At 39.4% G+C, this 21,553-nt stretch overlaps 1 protein-coding gene across 6 annotated transcripts in view; it reads left to right on the top strand.

Annotated features, from left to right (window-relative positions):
* Positions 1-21,553, top strand: part of pard3bb (par-3 family cell polarity regulator beta b) — a 227,686-nt gene that overhangs the window by 39,189 nt on the left and 166,944 nt on the right. For all 6 annotated transcript variants that reach the window (XM_042425837.1, XM_042425835.1, XM_042425836.1 and 3 more), the window contains one exon: positions 14,617-14,770. In XM_042425837.1, coding sequence (XP_042281771.1) covers positions 14,617-14,770 — 154 coding nt within the window. The remainder of the gene's footprint in view (positions 1-14,616; positions 14,771-21,553) is intronic.

The following is a 21,553-nucleotide window of genomic DNA, read 5'->3' as shown; positions in this document are numbered from 1 at the left end:
TCTATCTCACACAGTTTCTCATCTCTCCTTTCATAATGGGAGCATCTGCAGACCCTAATGAATAAACTGAGTGAAGTTACACAGCTCCACATAGGAGGAGATAGAGACAGTCCAATCAGGAAGATAATTTGGGTCAAACTGTGTCTGCTCTCTATTGTACAGTCCAAGGGAAACCCCCCCCAACTGTTCACAAAAACATGCCATCTCTCTGTCTGTCTGTCTGTCTGTCTGACTGACTTACTGGCTGTCCATCCATCTGTCCAGCTCTGTCTGTCACTACACTTTTAAGAAATCAAAGGAAAAAATATGAATCAAAGAAAAGGCCATCGATTGCATGGATGTTTCAGGCAAACACCTCCTTCAATGTCTAGACTTATGGTTTGCATTTTTGTCAGCAATACCCATTCAATTATTTACATTTGATAAAGTAGTTTTCATTGTTAGTAGCAGAGTCCACTGTTCCTGCCCTGGATTCAGATTCTTACCTACATGTACCTAAAACGCAGGTGTGTTTGGCTGCACTGTAATCAGATACACTGGTTGCTCTTCTGTTACATTTCTGATTAAGTAGCTGCTCGTATTAAACCACACTTGCCGTTACCACTACTGGTGACCACAGGTGTCGTCAAACCGACCAGAACTGAAATCTTTAAATAATGAATCATAGTGTAACCAACACTCTATTGTTCTCACTGTGAAATTTGGTAATTTCCCTATCTATCTACAAGAATTGTTTATATGCCAAGGCTGATTAGGCCTTGGCATATAAACACTGCTTGAGATGTAAACCCCATGCAGATTCAGTCTGCCATCAACTGTTATCAAAAACGGACCTGAATATTGCAGCTTTTTCATTGCACTATATCCAAGCTGGAAATTTCACAATTATGGCAACACTAAATCTCACAAGATGCAGGTTTTTAGGATTCCAGTTGATGTTGTGCAATTAATAATATGAAACTATCATTATTTATGTCCACAGTTAATCTTCAAAGAGCTTTTGTCACTGTAAACTATAATGGACTCCAACGCAGCGCCCTTATGATAAATACTGCATTTGTGAAGTATATAATGTTCAGTTTAGCTTTGCAAGAGCAGCTCCTATTTGGACACTGACTTAACCATGTAAGCTAAGAGTAATAACTAATTTCAATATGTTTTAGATTGATGGATGGAGTCACCATTCAATTGTCAATTTCATTTGACAGAAATTGTCGGTACAGATGGTGAAAGTGATTCCTTCCTGGGTAGAAATAGTCAATGGTTGCTGAAAGTCCTTTTTTTTTTTCCCTTGCATGGTTTGAAGTGACATGGTGAGATTGATTGTTCTCCTTCAGCTCTGAAGCAGATAAGCTGTCGGTCAGGTCAGGAGACAACCTTTCAGCAATTAACCCCATAATCCCCAAAAGTAGTTACAGATTATAGACATGTGAACGGCTAAAGCTGCAATCCTTTGTCTTAAAGAACAGAGCAGTGGTCTTTCACCTAACATGTTAAAAGTCAATCATGGATCTTTAAAGAATATTTTGAAATCATGTTTTCCACTCATTTGATCAGTCCCTCACCAGAACAGTATCTGTTCCAGTAGCAGGTGTGATATAATCTATAATATTCCTATTTGTGTGTTTGTGTGTGTATGTCTGTGTGCTGCTTTGATTCAGGTTTCAGGACTGTCAGCTGACAGTTATTACTGCTTAGCATTTTGACATGTTAATCCTCAGATAACGACCGTCGAAACACTTTGTGTGTGTGCGCACGAGTGTGAAATGCTGTTCGCATGTATGCGAGAGAGAGAACATGTTGTGTTTAAGTGTGTGTGTGTGTGTGTGTGTGTGTGTGTGTGTGTATAGCCTAATCAGTCACATCTGACAGACAGCAAATCCTACTTCAAAAAGCCACTCTGACATCCATTGTTATGTGGAGAGCCAATTGAATGAGATAAGATGGTCGAAAAAGAAAAGGAGAGGACGAAGGAAAGAAAGGCTGGAGAAATGAGCTATCATGGATGTGAGAGCTGTAACCTTGACTGTGTTTTGAACATTGAGAACCTTTAAAGCAGCTGCGCAGAGTTGTTGAACCTCAGAACATTAGTTCAAGTTTCGAGGCATCAGCGTAATCTCGCACAAAAAGAAATAAAAGCATAAACAACAAGTAGTGATAATGTGTTCGGAGTAAAGCGAGTGAGGGTGAGCGAGGGCACATGGCAGCACTGTGACTAACAGAAAATGACATGTTATATTTTAAACAACAGTAATTATCAAATCATATTGTTTGACCAGACTGAGGACAGATGGAGGCAGCCTGAAGCAGTGTTTTTTGTAATTTTTCTTCTACTGGATTTTTAAAGGGTAACTACACACTAAATCTTTTTTTTTTACACTGTACACATAATCATGTAGGTCTGTGTTGGAATATGATGATAATACAGGTCATTTTGTGTGTAAGAACGGCTTTTCCTGCTCAAAATGAGTTTATTTCTGTGTGTTTGGATTTGAAAATTCACTCCATTCATTCTCTGCCCCTCCCTAATCGTGACGTAACACGCAAGACTCTGAGGTATATTTCATGTATCAGCTGCAGAAGTAGCAGAACACTGGCTAACCGTAGCTTCAGTCTGTGCCTCTCACATAGGGGCTGCTGGTAGCATTAGCAAACGTGATAAGAGGCAGCGGCGAGACGACGTCGTACACGAACGAGAGATTTATTCCTCCTCTGTGGCAGTTAACACAACACATGGGCCGGCTGATAACTGTACTATATTACAGAGCTTAACAAGATATTCAGGGCTGACAACGGTAACGTTAACCACGATAAACAGCAGCTACGTACTGACACTCCCCCACAGACACACAGACACACACACATCGGAGAGCCTCTCGGAGTAGAGCTACAACACAGTTACCACACAGAAAGTTTTACAAAAGGGCCGTGAATGTGCTTCTAGTGACCGTCAGAGCTCCAGCGGACTCTCTGCTGATGATTGGTTAGCTGGCTGTCTACCAGCTCTACATCACTATCCATGCTGCACTGAGCGGTGATCAGTCGGTGTCCCCTGATCTTCTGCGTCACACACTGCATAGTCATGAGGCCACCCCTCCTACAGGTGTTGCCCTCCACTCCACTGTTGCATTTTTTACATCTGTTGGGATAATGATATTAAATTATAGTAATTAAATTAATGCCAAGAGTAACATGATGAGTCAGTAACAATGTAGCACTTATAATAGAACTGTATTGTCTAATATTTAAGTATTTCTGGTGTTTTCACAATTCCCACAATTCTCCTTTGACCATTTCTTCCCACATTTTTCAATAATATTTCCACTGTGAGGAACTCATTTGTACACAATTACAAATGTTCTCTTCTCTTCCCAGTGGGTGAAGCCTACACAGTTTCCTCTTGTCAAAGGGCTCCTCTGGCGCACGAGTGCTGCCGTTCAGACCACTACTGGTGGATCATTGAGAATATGGCCCGCACCAAATGTGTCCATCTGTGCCATTGTGTGTCTCCATAATGCTGTTCCATATGGCCATGTGTGGTCTACACACAGCCTCGGGGAGTCTGTGGTAGATGGTTAACACACACACACACGCAGCTTCAGGGAGTCTGTTGTAGATGGTTAAAATACACACACGCACGCACACACACACACACACAATCTTTCTCATGCACATGAAGCATGAATACATATATGTACGAATACAAGGGCACAAACATTCACGCACACGCATACTAAAACGGGTGTAGGCAACTACACACACCATCTGCATGAGTGAGGAAACAGAAGCTGTCATTATACTTTGGCTGCGTGACAGATATTGAAGCTCTGTCTGTCTGACGTTCACAAAGTCACTGAACAGTTGTACTGCTGCTACCGATGGGAGGCTGCTCTACTTTCGGGAGTTGAAAATGTTTCTGCTTTCTTGAACTCTGGATTGAATGGATGTCAGAGATGCACCCATCGCAGTTTTCTCGGCGGATTCTGACCTGCTGATTCAGATTTTCTTTCTTTCTAAGAACTATAATTGACAGCGTACACAAATGTTTTTTGTAACTTTTCTTTGATGGAAAATCCCATTGTATGTTCATAATAAAACATCTTTCATCTAAAACATAAAACATCAAGACAGTATTTGGTTTTCTAACTACATGATGAACTTTTAAGTTCATTGAAGTCAACTCAAAGTAAAATACTGATAAAATATTTGTCAGTGGTGCAAATAAACCCTGGTGGAAACCAGAAAGTACTTTCCCACCGTATTTTATAATATTTTGTAATTTCCTAAATATTATCTTTTTTAGTTGAATCAAAACGCACTTTACTTATATAACAAATAACAAAGTGATTTGTAGCAGTTTTCTCACTCTACTCTACTTATTAGGTCATCATATCTAGATTAATAATATTTATCAGCTGTATTAATTCAAGTTTACTATTATATTTTACCCTACGGATTGAAACACACAGCAAGATTCATGTCAGTGTGTCAGATAATGAGAAAGAGGTTAAATTAAATATAATATAAACAAAAACAGTAGCAGTATGAACAGCAGAGCCACAACTCAGTTGATTTTCAGTAAAACATTGATGTCAGACTTTTCCTTAAGAGGTAAAATCACCTGGTTTCAGGTGAACTGCATGTAAACAGCTGAACATGTCCAGGCGTGTTTTATATAGAATATTTTAGGCCGGACTGACTCAACACTCGTCCCATCTTGAGCAGACCCGGGATGGTCCAGGTGTAGCCCGTCTTCAGGCCCGCTGTCTGAGCCCTGCCTGTCAGTGGTCGTTATGACATGTTGCTGGTAAATAAAACTAGTAAATTAATGTTGAAACAAGTTAAAAACTGCAGCAGACGTGCTGTAACGTTACCAGTCGACGGCGAGTCTCCGCTGCAGTTCATATCATTTAGTTTTAGCGTGTATGTGTGTGGCTGTGACACACTGTCTGTGCTGCTGTGTGTACGGCTATGTGCAGCAGGTGTGTTAATTTGACCAGCAAAAAATCTGATATATGAGACTGATCGGAGCTGGGCACTGGTCATGATCGATCAGCTGAAAACCGTCCGTTTTCAATCGGTGGCCGATTAATCTGTACACCTCTACTGTGTATATATAACATCCTCTTGTATGTATTTTTATCTTCATATCTGTTGTATGTGTATAGCTGTCTGTTAAGAGTAGGAATCTTTGGGAATCTCACTTTTCGATTCAGATCGTTGGTGTCTATAATTCTATAATTAGGTATCATAAAAAAGGGAAAAAAGGCAAGCAAATGCTTTTTGAAGATGGACTACAAGATAACTCTTGAGATCAGACTTTTTCATTCCATCAACATAACATTAATCAATTCACAATCGTAGAAAATGAGAATTACGATTCTTATGTGAATCAAATGTTGTCTGTGACCCTCTCTTTATTTCTCTCTCTGTGTCTCTTAATGTTTGAATTTCTCATACTTCACGGTATTTTTGCCCTCATTCATCTTTTTTTTCCCCTCCTGTCTGTCTTGTCTGGATTTGTCTTGCTCTGCTGAGAGGTAAGGTGACTGGAGATCAATAGAGGTTCAGCACACACACACACACACCCACACAAACCTTCACAAATACACACACACACACACACACACACACACACAAACTTCAAACTGCTGACCAGGTGAATTTCATTCATCCATATTCTCCATACGGAGACAACACTATCCTGATTATCGATCACCACGGCGATGGATCGATTGCAGCAGAGAGGTCACAGTCAGAAGAACGTGTGCGTGTGTGTGTGTGTGTGTGTGAATCTTTTTGTCCCTGTCCTTTTGTGCAGCGTATACTTGAGTACTTTAACAGTATATGCATATCCCTTTGTATTAAGTGTGTTTTATAATCTGTATATAAATCTGTTGATGATCTGACTCTCTCATCCTTTCTGCTTGTAAGAAATTTAGAGATTAAAAGAGAATAGAAAAGAGAGTGAAAGTGGGAGAAAAGCAGCATAGAGAGATTAAGAGTATCGATTATGAGAGAGTGTATCAGATTCACGTGTTAATCAATAAGCTCTTTGTTGCTTCATGGATGTATCCAATAGACCAGGGTGCTGGAACATGATGATTTACATCAGCTGATTTGCAAGGAAACACTACAACTCAAAAGGAGAGAGTGTGTGACAGCTGAGGAGCGGAGCTGCGGAGGAGTTACAGGAGGCGACGCGAGGGGAGAGTAGAGGCGGGAGCAGGAGAGGAAAAAGAAACAAAAGTAGTAAGGGTAGAGGAAAAAAAAAAAAAAAGTGATGATGAACGGAGGCAACTGGAGAAGAGGAAAGCTAAGAGAAAGGAGGGGAAACGAGAGGAAGCGAAGGAGAGGAGGCAAAGCGAAGCCAGAGGGGGAAACAAGGCTAAGCAGGAATATGTGCTGATGAAAGACGAAAAGGCCAACTTGTACATAGCCTAACACAGAAGAGCTGACCCGCCTCAGGGTTCATTCAAATTCTCTTTGTGATCTGCACAATTATTTTTTTATGGGCATCACACAGAGTTGTTGCAGGGCTGTTTAAAAATTATTTCTTATGCTAGTTGTACAAAGTACTCTGTCTGCCTACCCAAGTGACCTTAACTTGCCACATTAGCAACCCCACACTGACGTCTTTTATGAGTGCACCACAAAGAGCTGCATCAAAATTATGTCATGAGACATAAAAATACCGTTTTTTTTCCCACCTTGGCATGACATTAAAAGGGCAGAGAGGGGAATGACGACATGCTGATACAGAGAGAGAGTGGCTCACTGGTCCTGAAAAGTATAGCACCAATTCATTTACAAAGAGTACCGTTTGTGCATGCACTGTAGGACATAAAACATACTAGAGCCATTGCTTCTCCATACAGCTTTGAGAGACACACAGGTATGCAGATAGCACTTTTTCTTCCTCTTTCTGAATAACAGTTCTTTTGTTTGATAGTTAACAAATGGATGACACAGTAACAGACAGTAAGGCACAGGGGTGGGGGTGGTGGGGGTGGGAGGGAGGCCAGTGGCTTCAGGTTGCTCTACAGATGCAGTGTCTGTTATGTAGAGCTAGGTGGTGCTGTCAGTCTAGTCACTGTCATTGTGTGTGTGTGTGTGGGTGTGGGTGTGTGTGTGTGGGTGCGTGTGTGCCACTGAGTGATCAAACCTGGTCTCCCTTTTAGGAGGAACAGTTGTGTCGGAGTGAGAGCTTTATGATTTCTTCCCTGGAAGACACTTTTATTATCTTATTTTTCTCGTTGTATTGAGATAATTGAAATTGACATTCCTTTATAAAAAAAAAAAAAAAAAAATACAGCTGAGATAGCAAAGATGACAGTGAATTAGCAAATTTGCAATTTGCAGGGAGAAAAATATAAAATTCTTCTTTTAGTACCCCATATTATCCTCCCTCAATCTTCTAATGTACTGTATCATGCCCAAAGCCATTTAGCCAGTTGTAAACTCTTGTACAGTTTATCATAATATGTCCTGACTATGCACAGAATTGCACACACACACACACACACACACACACACACATTCTCAAATGCGTGTACAGGTGCCACTATGAGTGGTCACCCCCCCCCCCCAGTTTGTTGTCAAGGCTATGGTGATGGAGTGGTCATTGCTAAGGATATTGCTGACTGCATAAGATGGCAAAGTACACATATTCAAAGAGGCATGCACACACACACTCACATGGACATGATAGATTTTTTTTATGTTAAGTGGTTATAAGTGGAAATCAAAGCTCAGTGGTATACAAATAGCTTAAGCATATTTAAAGATTATGTCGAGTGTGCGTTTGTGCGAGAGAGTGCATTCGTTCACTGTCTGTGAGCTATGTATGTGCTCATGCATTTGGCTGATTGTAGCTTTTTATTGATCCACCCCAAATGAATCAATCAGGCCCTAATCGACCAGATTAAAAAGGGTATGATGTATAAAAAGACGGTCGTGTAGGTGTGTGTGTGTGTGTGTATGTGTGTAAGCACTGATGCTTATGTTATGCATTTAAATCCTGAACCACGATTAATCTACCTATCTCAATTTCATATGCTCTTTTAATTTAAATAAAAGGATAGGAACCAGCTCCACACTTTTCCAAACCCCCACTCCCACACACACACACACACACACGCACCCTCTCATACACACACTTTCGAAGATGCTGAGCAGTGCATACTGCTTTTTGTGTATTATATATCATTTGCATCTCACTGAAATATCACTGTTTATCGGTAAGTGAGCCAAAACATATTTGAAGAAATTTTTATGACCTCCCTGCCCCCATAAAAGCAAGGGCAGAGTAATTCCTGTCAGCAGGCTTCTTCTTAGAGGTTTAGATTTGACTTGAAAATGCCATAATTCCTTTTATTTATACTTTTTTATTTATATATATTTTTTGGAATTTCCTTTTTTAAATATTATAAAAATATTATATATAATATCTTAAATATATCATTATTTTTTCACAGTATCATGTATGTTCCACTTGGATAGAGCAGTGACCCCCTAAGAAAGTAGTAATTGGTTTATTTGACTCCCTCTGAGACACTCTCAGCTCAGACAGTGTCTACACAGAAAACTTTTAAATTTAACCACTCAATTTTACAAGCAGTGGAAACTCAGAACTCCCAAACTAGACCAACGTGACAGACACTGGTGTCTGGATGGAAATGTTTGATTGTGGCTCGTTGGGTCAGGCCTTTAATTGATCTAAGCCCTCAGTTCAGGTAGTCCAAAGCTCACGCACATAGAAACACATGCATGTACTGTATACGCACCAGGTTACTTCCCACAAGCCTCCACTTGTCCTAGGTAATCTGCTAAATCTTGTAGTGACCACAAAGTATTGATTAATATTGGCAGAGGAGAAGGAATAGAGAAGGGGTAGAGAAAGAGCTCAGAAGTAACCATGGGAAAATGATTAAGTCAGCTAGTGTTTAACCTCTGGGTTTCTCACTGTGTTTTTAATTAAAGCTGAACTAAATAATTACATAGTTGAGAGACAAAATGGGTCATGGGCGTTTTTGTAGTTTGCCCAAACAAATTAGCACATTGTAATGAGCGTGAGTCACGGACGTGCTGAGTTTGGTCCCATATTGGACTGTTGAGGTTTCCTTAAAGGACAGGTTCACAATTTTTCAGGTCTGTCTTAAAATAAAACCTTGTATATGCCTGGACTGTATACGGTCAATGTGCATAATTGTGGCCAGTGTGTAACAGGGATAGTCAGTGAAAGTGTCTATAATGTGAATTCCTGGATATTAAATGTTCATCTGCAGTTTTGCAGTTTTCTGTGGTGGTCCCATTAATATTTGCTAGTAAAGTGTACTGAAGTAGTGTATCACATGACATGGTTTCGCTATGTTCGAGTCAAAAAAAAGGTTATAAATTTAGTTGTAAAAACAACACTTTCCACTCATATCTTGGGATGTTTGATTTGAAAGAGAACTTACTTTTAATTATAATTATTCTAATTATCTGTCAATGTCCCCTGCTTTCATCTGTTTTTATCTGCGGATGTCTGAAAACGTATTGTCTCATCCATATGTTTATGCAGCATTAGCATGCTAGGCTAACAGTCCATCAGCTGTGTCACTTTTTATCTGCGCTGTGACGTCTTTTAGAGCACACAAACACCGTAAACACGCCTGTCACCTGCCCAGCATGGTGCTGTTAAACTAGAAACACCGTGGCTACACCTTATTTTTATACAGTCTATGGGCTACATACAACATGGCATGGCTATGCTAACGATGCTAGCCAAGCTAACTAGCTGCTGGCCGCTGTGCAGGCTGGTAAAGTGGATCCGTCACGTCTCTTTGTATCCGCGGGTTGGTGCTCCTGTCAGTGTCGGAGCCTCCATGTGAGATGCTCTTCAGACGGTAAATGTTATAAACGCCCCCTGAGGAAGGGGGTACTAGCAACTGAAACTATTAGTGCCGATTCATTTTGAAAGAGCAATGGCCAATGGGGAAACTCCAACACTTGGCAGGCCGACCAGTGGTGTAACTTCATCACTCAGTGAGTCAGTCAGTCAGTCAGTGACAGACATTCAGGTTATAGGTCTGGTCCGTGGCAAAAGTCAGGTGCCCAAATGAATATTAAAACAGGTTTTTCTTGCCATAATCATTCCTCCTGTTCATACTGACCATTAGAAGATCCCTTCATAATGCACTTACAATGTAAGTGATTTGGGCTCAAATCCATAAGCCTCCTTCTGTGTAAAAATGTATTTAAAAGTTTATCTGAAGCTAACATCAAACTTCATCTCTCCCTCTTTGTGTTACTATACTTCCACTGCAGCTCAACAGGGAAACACTGTCCCATGAAACACAATGAGGGACTTTTATGTGAAGAAGACTGTAAATGTGGCAGATATCCACATGGTATGACTAACTCAGACTGCTGAAGCCTCATATAAGCTTCAGATAAACTTTGCATTGAGAGTGCATTTGAAGGAGATCTTTTAATAGCCAGTATGAACAGGAGGAATGATTACAGCAAAGAAAAAACCTCCTTTCAGTGTCAATTTTCACTTGATGGTTGTTTTTAAGACAGATTTGAAACAACTGTGAACCTATCCTTTAATCAAGACGTTGAATCTCTATACTGGCTGCATCAGTGCCGTTTTGTGGTTGAAGTTGACCTCTGACATCCCTGAGAGCAGGAGAAAGAAAATGTTTTACTTGAACAAATCATCACAACAAATGAAAAAAAAATATATGACAGAAAAAGGACATCTCCTTCCAAACCAAACAGGTATTTGAGGTTGTAATTCATACTGTGGTGAGGGAGGTGAACTTACTATGTGCTCCAAATGAAAGTATTGAATAGTGTGTCCATGCGTAATCCCTCAGCTGTGTCATTCTAAAATATTTGTTTATTTCCTTTTCCATTTTTTCTCCTCATTTTTGTTTTGTCTTATTAGTCACCGTGTTTTGTACAGTTTTAGTTGTATTATTGTCAAAATATATTCATTATCATTTTCCTAATTTAGCAATAATTCATTTATTAACTCAGATTATCGTCAGACTTTGGAGAAGCACTGAATTGGTTGTTGTGATTAGTCATAGTCACTCTTTGTTTTGTACATTTTCTTAAAAAACCAAATTAAGACAAAATGAAGCCTTATCCCTTGCTTAGAAGCATTTTTTAGCACAAGTATTGAAGCTCACAGATAGATAAAGGCATTTTTTACACGAGGTTGTCAGAAACACGATCAAAGTAAAAATATGTGTTTTGACAGTAAGCTGAAACTGAAAAAAAAAAAAAAACCCTTAAAAAAAGAGTTTACCAGCGTGCTTTGAGTTTGTCGAGGATGTTGACAGTCTGCTGATACGAAGGTTAAATGTTACATATAATAGCATGACAGTGACGCACGCTGGCAGCATCGCTCGTGAAAAGTAACAATTAACTTATTACGTAGTCTATAAAAACATCTACTGGCTATGCTGGCCTTGAGGTCAGGAAACAGCTTTGTGGCCACAGTCCCTGATCCTCTGGACCAGTCTGGAAAGTCAGCACGGAGAACATGACGGTGAAATGTTCTCCTTTACTGTTTACGTGCCCTTGAGCAAGACACCGCATCCTCAACTGCTGCATTATTTAGTTTCCTTGGAATAATGATGAGAAAATATGATTTAAATGGCATTTTAAGTAGTTTTGTGGCTAATACTTTGACATTTCCTTGTGTTTTTTTTGTCAATAAATTAAAGTCTTCTGTTACTAATGCCTGTTTTTGTTTACCCATGCTAGCTGTTGCCCTTCTTCTTCTTCTTCTACAAACTGACAAAAATGTAAAATGCACAACTTGCTACAAAGTTACTTAGAAAAACAGGTGAAAGGTACACGATCATGTTGGATTTTATGCATTTGAAAAAAAAAATGTCTGTCCTGATTCTCAGGCAGATATTGACAGAGGAACAGAGACAGAGTTGGCAGCATAAAGTGGACGCGTCATTGCACTAGCACTTGACACGGTGACTCTCAGACAATCTCAAGTTTCAGGTTTGCCTTTTGCTCATAAGATTTTTTTACAGTACAACACATCTGTCAGTCCCTTTCATTATCATCATCATAATTCTCTCTTACCTTCTGTCTTTCACTCTCTTCACAGCCGTTTCTCTCTCTCTTCCTCTGTGCTCTCACTCTACGCGGTCTCACCTTTGTCTCTCTCTCTCTCTCTCTCTCTCTCTCATGCTCTCAGGCTGCGGTATCATTTTGTTTGGCAGGTCTTTTGAGTTCCCCCCGTCGAAGTGAACGTAGGCAAAGTCCTCCTCGCTCTCATCTGGCTGTCTCTCCTTTCTTTCCACCTCTGCTTTTTAAGAGACTCAGCAAGACTATGTTGAATTTTTCTACCCATTTTTCTTCCTGTCATTCTTTCAGATGTTCTTATTTAAGAATCTGCCACCCTTCTGTGCGCGCTAGTGTGTGTGTGTGTTACACGTCTGGTAGCTATTAGTCGTGTTCCAGCTTTCTCTAAGAGACAGGTTTACTGAGATGGATAAGACTGTGAATGTTTTTATGTTAAACATATGCAGTTTTTAACAACTTACTATATGTATTTTACCTTCCTGTCTTCACTTCTAAGTTTTTCCTGTCTGCTTTATTAGCATCCCTGCAGGTATTGTAGCTGCTGGACAATCATTTTTTTAAATTTGCACCGAAGCATCTTGATAGAAAAGTGACAAATACTCATCATCATCTGACGAAAACGCTTTACACCTCAAGCATGAATATGACAGAAATAAGATGTGTAATGAGACAAAACAGCGGGGTAGGTGAACAGAGACAGAGGAAAGGCTAACACAAGAGGTAAGGACTGTAAACAACAAGCAAAGTTAGAAGGAAAGAGTGAAAAAAAGTCAGACAAGGTTCGTTACAAGAGGAAAGATGGAAGACAAGACAATAAGAAAGATGTGTGTTAGACAGATGGAAGAGAGGAGTGTGACAGAACATGAACGTGTGAGACTGAGAGGCATCGGTCGAGCTGAATAGTTGGTGAGATATGGATGCCGAGAAAGGTGCAATGTTGTATAACTCAGTGCTATTCTGCTCTCTGCCTGGTGAGGTTATACTGGGAAGAAGGTGCACAGATACAGTATATGAATTTACACATAGACATACACACTTTAGATTAACTTTAGAAAAAGAATAAAAAGGAACTTTACTTGGATTTCATGGAATCTGAAGTATACAGAGGACAGTTTAGCTTTTTAAGAATACAAGATTAAATGTACTATATTTACATTATTGTAATATCAGCCATGTACAAGAAACACCTCATGTTTCTTTTTAAATGCATTTAGTACTTGTATTAGTAGTATTAATATGTGTGTGGTTCTAATATGCTAACAGGTTTAATTTGTGTAATTGTCTTGCTAAACTAAATGTGTTGGTATCATAAGTCACAACTTTTTCAGTTCCTAATTTATCAAAAAGCCAATGCAGAAAATCCAGTGAAAACCGCCTAATAGATCAGGTCAGCCTTGAAAAAAAGAGTAACTGCTGGACTTCGCTGTACTGGCACCTGCACAGGCATTTAGTCTGAAATGTTGGCATCACTTTGCGTTGTAGAATTGCATTTTATAATGTCAGCTTAATTGTTTTTTTGCTTTCATGTGCAGAAGAGACGGCCAACAAATCACAGTACAGTGACTCACGTCTGTGTGCATACTTGTATGCACACTTTCATATTTCAGTGTAGCAGGAAGCCTCTGGCTTTACTGGCAAAGTCCCCTTTCTTTACTCTTGACCACTATAGACATGGCGCACACACACACACCCATATGCACACACACACACACACAGGTCTATTCAGCTTCTGCGTGGAGGCCCCTAGAACACTGTGTTGACAAGCTCTGTGCTATGTTAAGCTAAACGCAGACTCAGTGCAATACTCAATAGACAGGGATTCCACTATATAACACAGTTAGAGCTAGCAGGGTGTCGCACACACGCAAAGGGGAGACACGAATGGAGGCAGTTGTTAAACAGTAGACACACACTCTGTCACAGGAATGCTGGGCTCCTTGGACGTCCTCTATAGCGTCCTCATCCACAAGGTAACACACAGATCATGTGCATAAACAAACCATTTTTTTATTTTTCTTAATCTTTTATTTGAAGTGTTTATGGTTACAAAAAGACAAATAATCTTTCCCTGTTTCTCTCAGCGTTGTCCTTTAGCTCCTGTTTATGTACATTCATCAACGTTTAGTCATATACCTGTTGATAACTGAATCCTTGGTTGAGTTTAAGTTGAGAAAATGTGGGTGAATTTGAATCTGGTGGCTTCTGTTAGCATTTTTTTTCTTTTATTTGCATCCGTTTTACCTCTTAATTTGGCTTCGTGACGTGTGGAGCAGGTGAATTGCAGCAATTAGCACACTGTCTGTGAAGCAAACTGGTGTTGCTTTTCTCTCTCAGTGTGAGTGGAGAGCGGATGGGGAGTAACAAACTGAAAACTTCCAGTGACTGTGAGCGGAGTTATATTAGAAGTCATGCTGCTCCACTCTGATCACGTTCTTTGTTCATAATGCATGAAAAAAAAATGAAGAAATTGAAAAATAACCAGTTACTTTGTATGTGTGTTTTTTTTTTTTTAAGCTGATGGCGGTGTATGAGGAGCAGGAAGCCCAGCAGAGGGGTGCGGCTAACGCAAGCCTAGCCCCCAGCCCTGACCTCTACCAATCCGAGCTCTCCGTCTTCCAGCCAATCACAGGAGGGGAGATAGAAGTCACTTCCTCAGCCCTCAAGTCCAGTGAGTAATTTTTATGGTCTTTACTGTATATGTTGGTGGTGGTGGCCTGCTCCAACCATGACTTGACGTGACTTGACGAATGATAGAAGCAGGAAGATGTGTGCTTTATGTTCAGTGTTATTTAAACTATATTCATCCTGTTCATGGCAGAGTGATCAAAGAGATGTTCCCTATAGAAAGAGCAACCTTAACATAGCCGGTTCTGGCATTTGTCATGGTTTTACCAAAGTTTGTTCATATTAGATGAGGTATTGTGCCCCCTAAAGACGAGCCAGTCCAGGTTAACTCTGGCAACCGCGACTGCTCTGTGTCTGACACTGCTGGCTCCGAGGGACCAAATACTCTTGTCTGGGACTTTGTAATGTCAAAGTTTAGAGACGCAGGATCTAAAAATAATTTCATAGGACTTTTTTTTTTTGACCTTACAAAGAAAGAAAGGTTCTCTGGGGGAAACCACTGATTCCACCTTTTTAGGTGTAACCTGTAGGTCAGCGCATGGACAGATCAATGTCATGTGTCAGACAAGAAACAGATTCAACGTGGCTGAAATTTGACGTTGAGGTTGACTGGTCAAGTCGGTGAAGGATAGCAGTAATGTCCCAAAACACCATTTTTGGAGGGGATGGATTTGATGGCTGAAACTAAACATTTGTACATGGAAAGAACAAAAGAAAGGAAGGAATAAAAATAATGGTTTATTGGGTAAAATAGTTTCAGAACCATTAATGTTTTTGTACAGAACAGGAACGATGTTAACTTTGAGTTACAGTACAGACAAAGGTCAGGATGTGATGGGCTAGTTTTTTTTTCTGTCGGACAGTGATGAAAACAAGATGGGGACAGCTGGGAACTTGGCATCGCTGTGTCTTAGATGAGATGAGATGAAGAGAAACAGAAAAAAAGAGAGGACAGGAAGTCTATGTGTTCTGTCAGGCGGCAGAACAAAAAAACCAATGTGTGCGTCTGGTTTCTGTTACCTGGACGAGACTTACAGTATCTGCAGGGCCTTTCTTTCTCTTTTTGTTTCTTATTCTTTCCTCCTCCCCCCCCTCCTTCATTTCATCCTGTCTTATTTCAAGTCAAGCGTCTGTTCAGCTGAGGCACCGTACCGTAGATGTGAGCGTGAGAGGGTTTAGAGTTGTCACAGTACTTTATCCAAACTTTATTTTACCTTAACAAACCATATAGGTGATGGATCGTGTGTACCTACGATTAGCCAAAGGTTAAGCATTACTTTAAGTTGCCTCTTGCTGTCAGCTAATCACAGGTTCCAGTTCCTGTAGTTATGAATTGTAGATTCTATATCTGCTTTGTTGCACGGCCCGTACGATCCATCAAGATGAACGCTTGACATTTAAACATAATCTGTCAAGGTTGTTTTCTAAATGTCATTAAAATGTCATTGAAAAATGAAATGTGATAATGCTCATACTGTACATCTATTGTTAGCTGTATTTTATCAGCAAATTTCATTATTTCACCTTCTGCTTTTGTTTGATGTTACTATAAAAAAAAATTCCAGTTAGCTTAGAAATTGGAAAGCGGTTTATTTAGCTCAAGGACTCACAAAAATCATCTTGATTATTACAGTAAAATGAGTTTCCCTATCCTCTTGCATTAGATCTGCATCTATACTAGTAGTCGTACTTCTAATAGTAATAATATAATCGACATTTCAGCTTGTTTAACCTTCCTTAGTTGTGAAGAGGCCTTAGCTGTATCATCCAGACACTGTTAAGACAGGAAGTTTAGTCTGTTTCAGTATGGTCGCCTGTCAGCAGAGATTAGTAGTAATGTGTGACTGTCGTGGGAGATTAGAGGTAACGGAGCTCTGGAGACTATCACTGTCAGTGTGAGAAGGTCAGAGTTAGGCCTCTATCACTATCTAATGTTTTGCCTCTCACTCTAACCACTTCTCTCACTCACCGTCTCTACAAGTCTCTCCATTTTTCTGCCTTTTATTGGTCTTTTCTCTCCAAATCTTCCTTTTGTTTTTATGTTGATCACTTCCTTTCATGATACTCGCTCGCGTTCGTTTAGTTAAACGACTCTCTTTTTATTGGCTTTTTTATTTATACATCTCTCTCCTTCTGTAGTCCTCTGTTAACACTTCCATTTCTATAAAAGACTTAAAAACAGAATCGTAGCAGTGTTTAATGAGCAGCTTAAAATCAAGAATCAAAGTGCTGAACATGTCTGGGTAATTTAGGAAGGATACATCATCAGCATTAGAGTGGATAGTTTAGACATTCCCATCGGAGTCAAAGATAATCAATGGTCTTTTAGTGATTACAGTGGATGTGGATGCAGAAATATGAAGTGTCAAGTATATACTCTACATTATTAGGGCTGTGTGATTTTGTACAACAACACTTAAATACATAAATATAATATGATGATATTTGAATGAAGACGACTGGTGCTTTCACAAGATGTTTACCTTCAATACACTTCTGAGAACATGATCAGTGATGTTGATATAATAGCTACATTGGTCGAAGCATTTATTATTCATTTGCACTCAGACAAGCTCAGCAATATGCATCACTGACCCTTTTAACTAATTAAACTATTTGCTGATATTCCAGTGACAAAAAAATCCAACACAGCATTCAGTCTCATGTTATCGGTGCCACAAGTATATCGACATATATTATAGCTCTGTATAGTAAAATTACTGCAGTGAAATAGAGGATAGTGGGGATAATTAGGTGATTTAAAATCATCTTTGCATTTTGAGGCATAAAGATAGAATAGTAGCACTGTTAGCAGTCCCTACATAGCCACGGGTATCTGTCTCAATGTACTACTTTACATAGACAGCATGTATCTTCATACAATGAAACACTGTTTACCTATTTCTAGATGATCCCTAGTTTCATGTCTTACTGGTTCAGCTTCAGTTTAACTGTAGGAAGGATACATAATGTGGATATGTGTTTTGTTTATGCAAACAAAAAATACATAGTGCTGCTAATTTACTTGATGAAATGATTTCAATGTGTGTATCAGTACTTTTTAACCATGATCATTTTAGTCGCCATAATCGTTTCATCTCTACTATACTTCTACCGCAGCTCAACAGGGAAACACAAAGAGGGAATATGATGCTAAAAAGACTACAAATATGGCAGATATCCACTTAATAGAACTAACTCAGAAGCCTCATATAAGCTTCAAATAAACTTTTTAATGCATTTTTTACACAAAGTGACCGTGTGGACAAACTGTGGATTTTGGCCTCCATCACTTACATTGAAAGGGATCTTTTAATACCAGTATGAACAGGAGGAACCATTACAGCCAGGAAAACCTCATATGAGCACCTGACTGTTGTTTTAAAGGACCAGTATGTAAGATTTAATGGTATCTAGCGGTGAGGTTGCATATTGCAATACCCCTCTCTTCACCCGTCCCTTCCAAGTGTGTAAGAGGACCTATGATGGCCGTGAAAAACGTGTAAGGCCCTCTCTAGAGCCAATGTTTGGGTTTGTCCGTTCTGGGCTACTGTAGAAACATGGCAGTGCAACGTGGCAGGCTCCATGTAGATATAAAGGGCTCATTCTGAGGTAACAAAAACACATAAACTCTTATTTTCACAGGGATTATACAGTAATTGAAACATACTGTTCCGCTAGATGCCACTAAATTCTACACACTGGACCAGAGAAAAACCCACTTTTTCTCTCTTTGTTTACAGCCATGTCTTTTTTTGATGCTTTCTCTTCATATTTTTGCCTTAACCACCTTTTTCACTTGACATTTTTTTTCCATTCCATCTCGTCTTATTTGTACATTTTTCTTTTTTTTTTTTTATCTCACTAACAACGATCTTTTCCAATATTAGTCCTTTTATTTCTTCATCCATTTTCTTCCTCTATCTCTTGTTTTTTTATCTCTTTCGTCCTCCTTCCCTTCATCCCTCTTTCATCACCATTCTTTTAAGAGATGAATTGATTCGGGGTTGATGTAATCCATACCCCCGGCCAGTCTTAAGAGCACCAAGGGTCCATTTTGTGACAATCAATATATGACCCTACAAATATCATTTGGCATTTGTTCTGAGTAGTTCACTCAATATAAGGTTCCCTACGCCCTCAACACCACCCTTCTCATTCTTTTCCCAACGGCGCTATAGAGGGTAACATGACACTGTTCTTAATGTACTGTATATACGGATTGATGGCTCCTATGAATGGGATCGTAAAATGTGAGAATTGGGAGACACAGATCATAATTGTACCTCCAGTTATAAATGTAATTTATTTGCATAGCTTCCTGCGGTGTTGACTTTTTCTCTCACTTTCACTCTTTCTCCAAGCTCTAGCAACAGCAGCAGCACAGGCAGCAATAGTGCAGTGTGCTGCTTCATCCATCAGCTTCTGTTTAATGATGATTTTATGCAGTGGGCTGATGAGATGTGAAGAGGGAGACACTATCATATGTTACCTCCGTGCACACTCAGATCTGCAAATCAGCCACTTATTGGCCATTTGGACGCATGAACATCAGTGTGTGTTCACTGAAGAGATATGAAGGGAAGGGATCATACATTAACTTTGTGTGTACTCGGGCTTTCGCATCTGCTCCTTACAGACCTAATGAACACAAAGGGCGCCGCACACTCACGTCTTCTAAAACAACATCCTGGAATGAGCTTTCTGATGACCCCCGCTACAGTATGTAATTACCAGATATTTACATACACACATAAATGTGTCAGGATGTGCCGGCTGATGAGTGCAGATGATAAAAAGAAGTAGTTATGAAACCAATAGGTTTAATCAATTAAATACAAAATCTTTTCTTTCTTTCTTTCTTTCTTTCTTTCTTTGACTTTTACCCTATATTTTAACATTTCCACCAACCTCCAGTCATGACAATGTATCGCAAATTATCTCTTTTATTTTCTTTTTTGACAAGCTAAAATAATGTGCTTAGTTTCAGTGGAGTCGACAGCGTGCCAATTACGGCATCTGTTCCACGAAACACATTCTGCCTTGTAAATGTATGTCTTCTTTGGCAATTAGATACGACCTTGTAAAAACTCTGAAAACTCTTGTGTCTGTCAGTTTGAGTCAGCTCTTTGGAAAAATGTTTGTATCCATGGTTACATAACATACCGTACGCACCCTCACACCTTGTAATGTACATGCCCTTGAAAAGATCTGCAAAAAGTCATCAATAGGTGCGTTTACATCCACCCGTTTTTTTTAATTCGCTTTTTCAATTTGTGCATGAAAGACAACCTGAGTGGAAATGCTGAAAGTCTGAAGAAACACTGCAAAAAAAGTTTTTACACTCAGCAGAGGTGGAAAAACTTTGGGTGTCGATAAAAGCGAAATGCGACAAAGTGCAACGGAGAACAGATTTATTGAATAAATCATGATACACATGCAGCATGAGACTTAAACATCCACTTACGTTTCCGCTCCACTGAAGAGACGAAAAATAATAAAATTGCAGCAGACGAAAACATCAGATCTCTGCGGAGGGATGAGGAAACTGTAATGCTCCTCATATTAATACATGAAACAAACAGAAATGTCACATATTTCCATCATCTTTTCTACTTGATTTTTCACCATTTGAGCTTTGACTAGCACTCAAAAAAAAGGATACTTCTTCTACAATGGTTTTAACGGCCCTGACTCAAAAAATAGCACCACCAGCTGTTTATAGGTAGCTGTAAAACATATTAAACATCATATTTGTCTTTTTGAAAACCTGCAGATGACTCAATAAATACACATGGACCTGCAGACAAATTAATACATTTGTGCACACTCACTCTCTCTTTCTCTATGTAATTCCAACTCAGTCTTTAAATCAGCCCATTAGTTTATTATGTTAAATGTCGTAGTGTCTCATAGACGCGTTGTTGTAATAACAGGATGGAAATTCATTTTGTCAACCTAACAACATGAAAATATTCATCTCCTCTCTCTCATCACACTTTGACACTTTGCTAAGAAACACACACACAAACTCTCCTTTCTGTAGTGTGGCATGACTAGCGCAGTCTGTATCTTGTCATCTAAAAGATTATTATTAGACATGATTTTTTCTGAACTCTGACTCCATCAAAATAGCATTATAGCATCAGACAGTGTGTACATCAAATCGGTGTGTGTGTGTGCATGTATAAGAGAGACTGGCTGTACGTTCTGTAGCAGTGCAAATGCAGGTTTTCTCTGTTCTCACCATTTTTTTTTTTTTTTGCATTAGTCTGTCTCGGTCTGTCAAATATCTTGTTTCATTAACAGTCTGATGGGAGGAAGTCACACTGTAACATATTGGACTGGCGCAGGTTCCTTTGGTAAAAAGGAGAAACTGGAAGGGAAGTGAGCACAGCTTGAAACAAATACAGCAGATTTAATGGGGAATACGAAAAGAAAAGTCAGAGTTACTGTAAATGTGGCGATCCCAGCAGAGTTGGGATCGGTACATATACATATTGACAGTGTCAGAACAAACCTTTCGGATTTCAGGTATGTTTTACATACAGTAGATGTTGTCTCTAAATCATATTTTTCTGTAAATGAAACTGCTGTTTAGTTGATGTTCGGTGGTATGTCATTAAATTCCTCCTGCAAATACCCCGTATAAACAAAGCTTTTCAGGAAATGAGAAAACATGGTTTATTTACAGGCTGTTAAACACATACCTTTTAATGTTTTCAGTAATTATGCACCGTAACAGATCTCAACTTTGCATATGTGCAGCGTTTTACGAGTGTTGTGAGAACACCAACCGAAGAGTACACATTATTACTTTGCAATT

The sequence above is a fragment of the Thunnus maccoyii genome, chromosome 11 (genome assembly GCF_910596095.1).
Source record: "Thunnus maccoyii chromosome 11, fThuMac1.1, whole genome shotgun sequence".
Lineage (NCBI taxonomy): Eukaryota > Metazoa > Chordata > Actinopteri > Scombriformes > Scombridae > Thunnus > Thunnus maccoyii.
The sequence above is the reverse complement of the archived record's forward strand: the minus strand, read 5'-3'. Positions and strand labels throughout refer to the sequence as shown.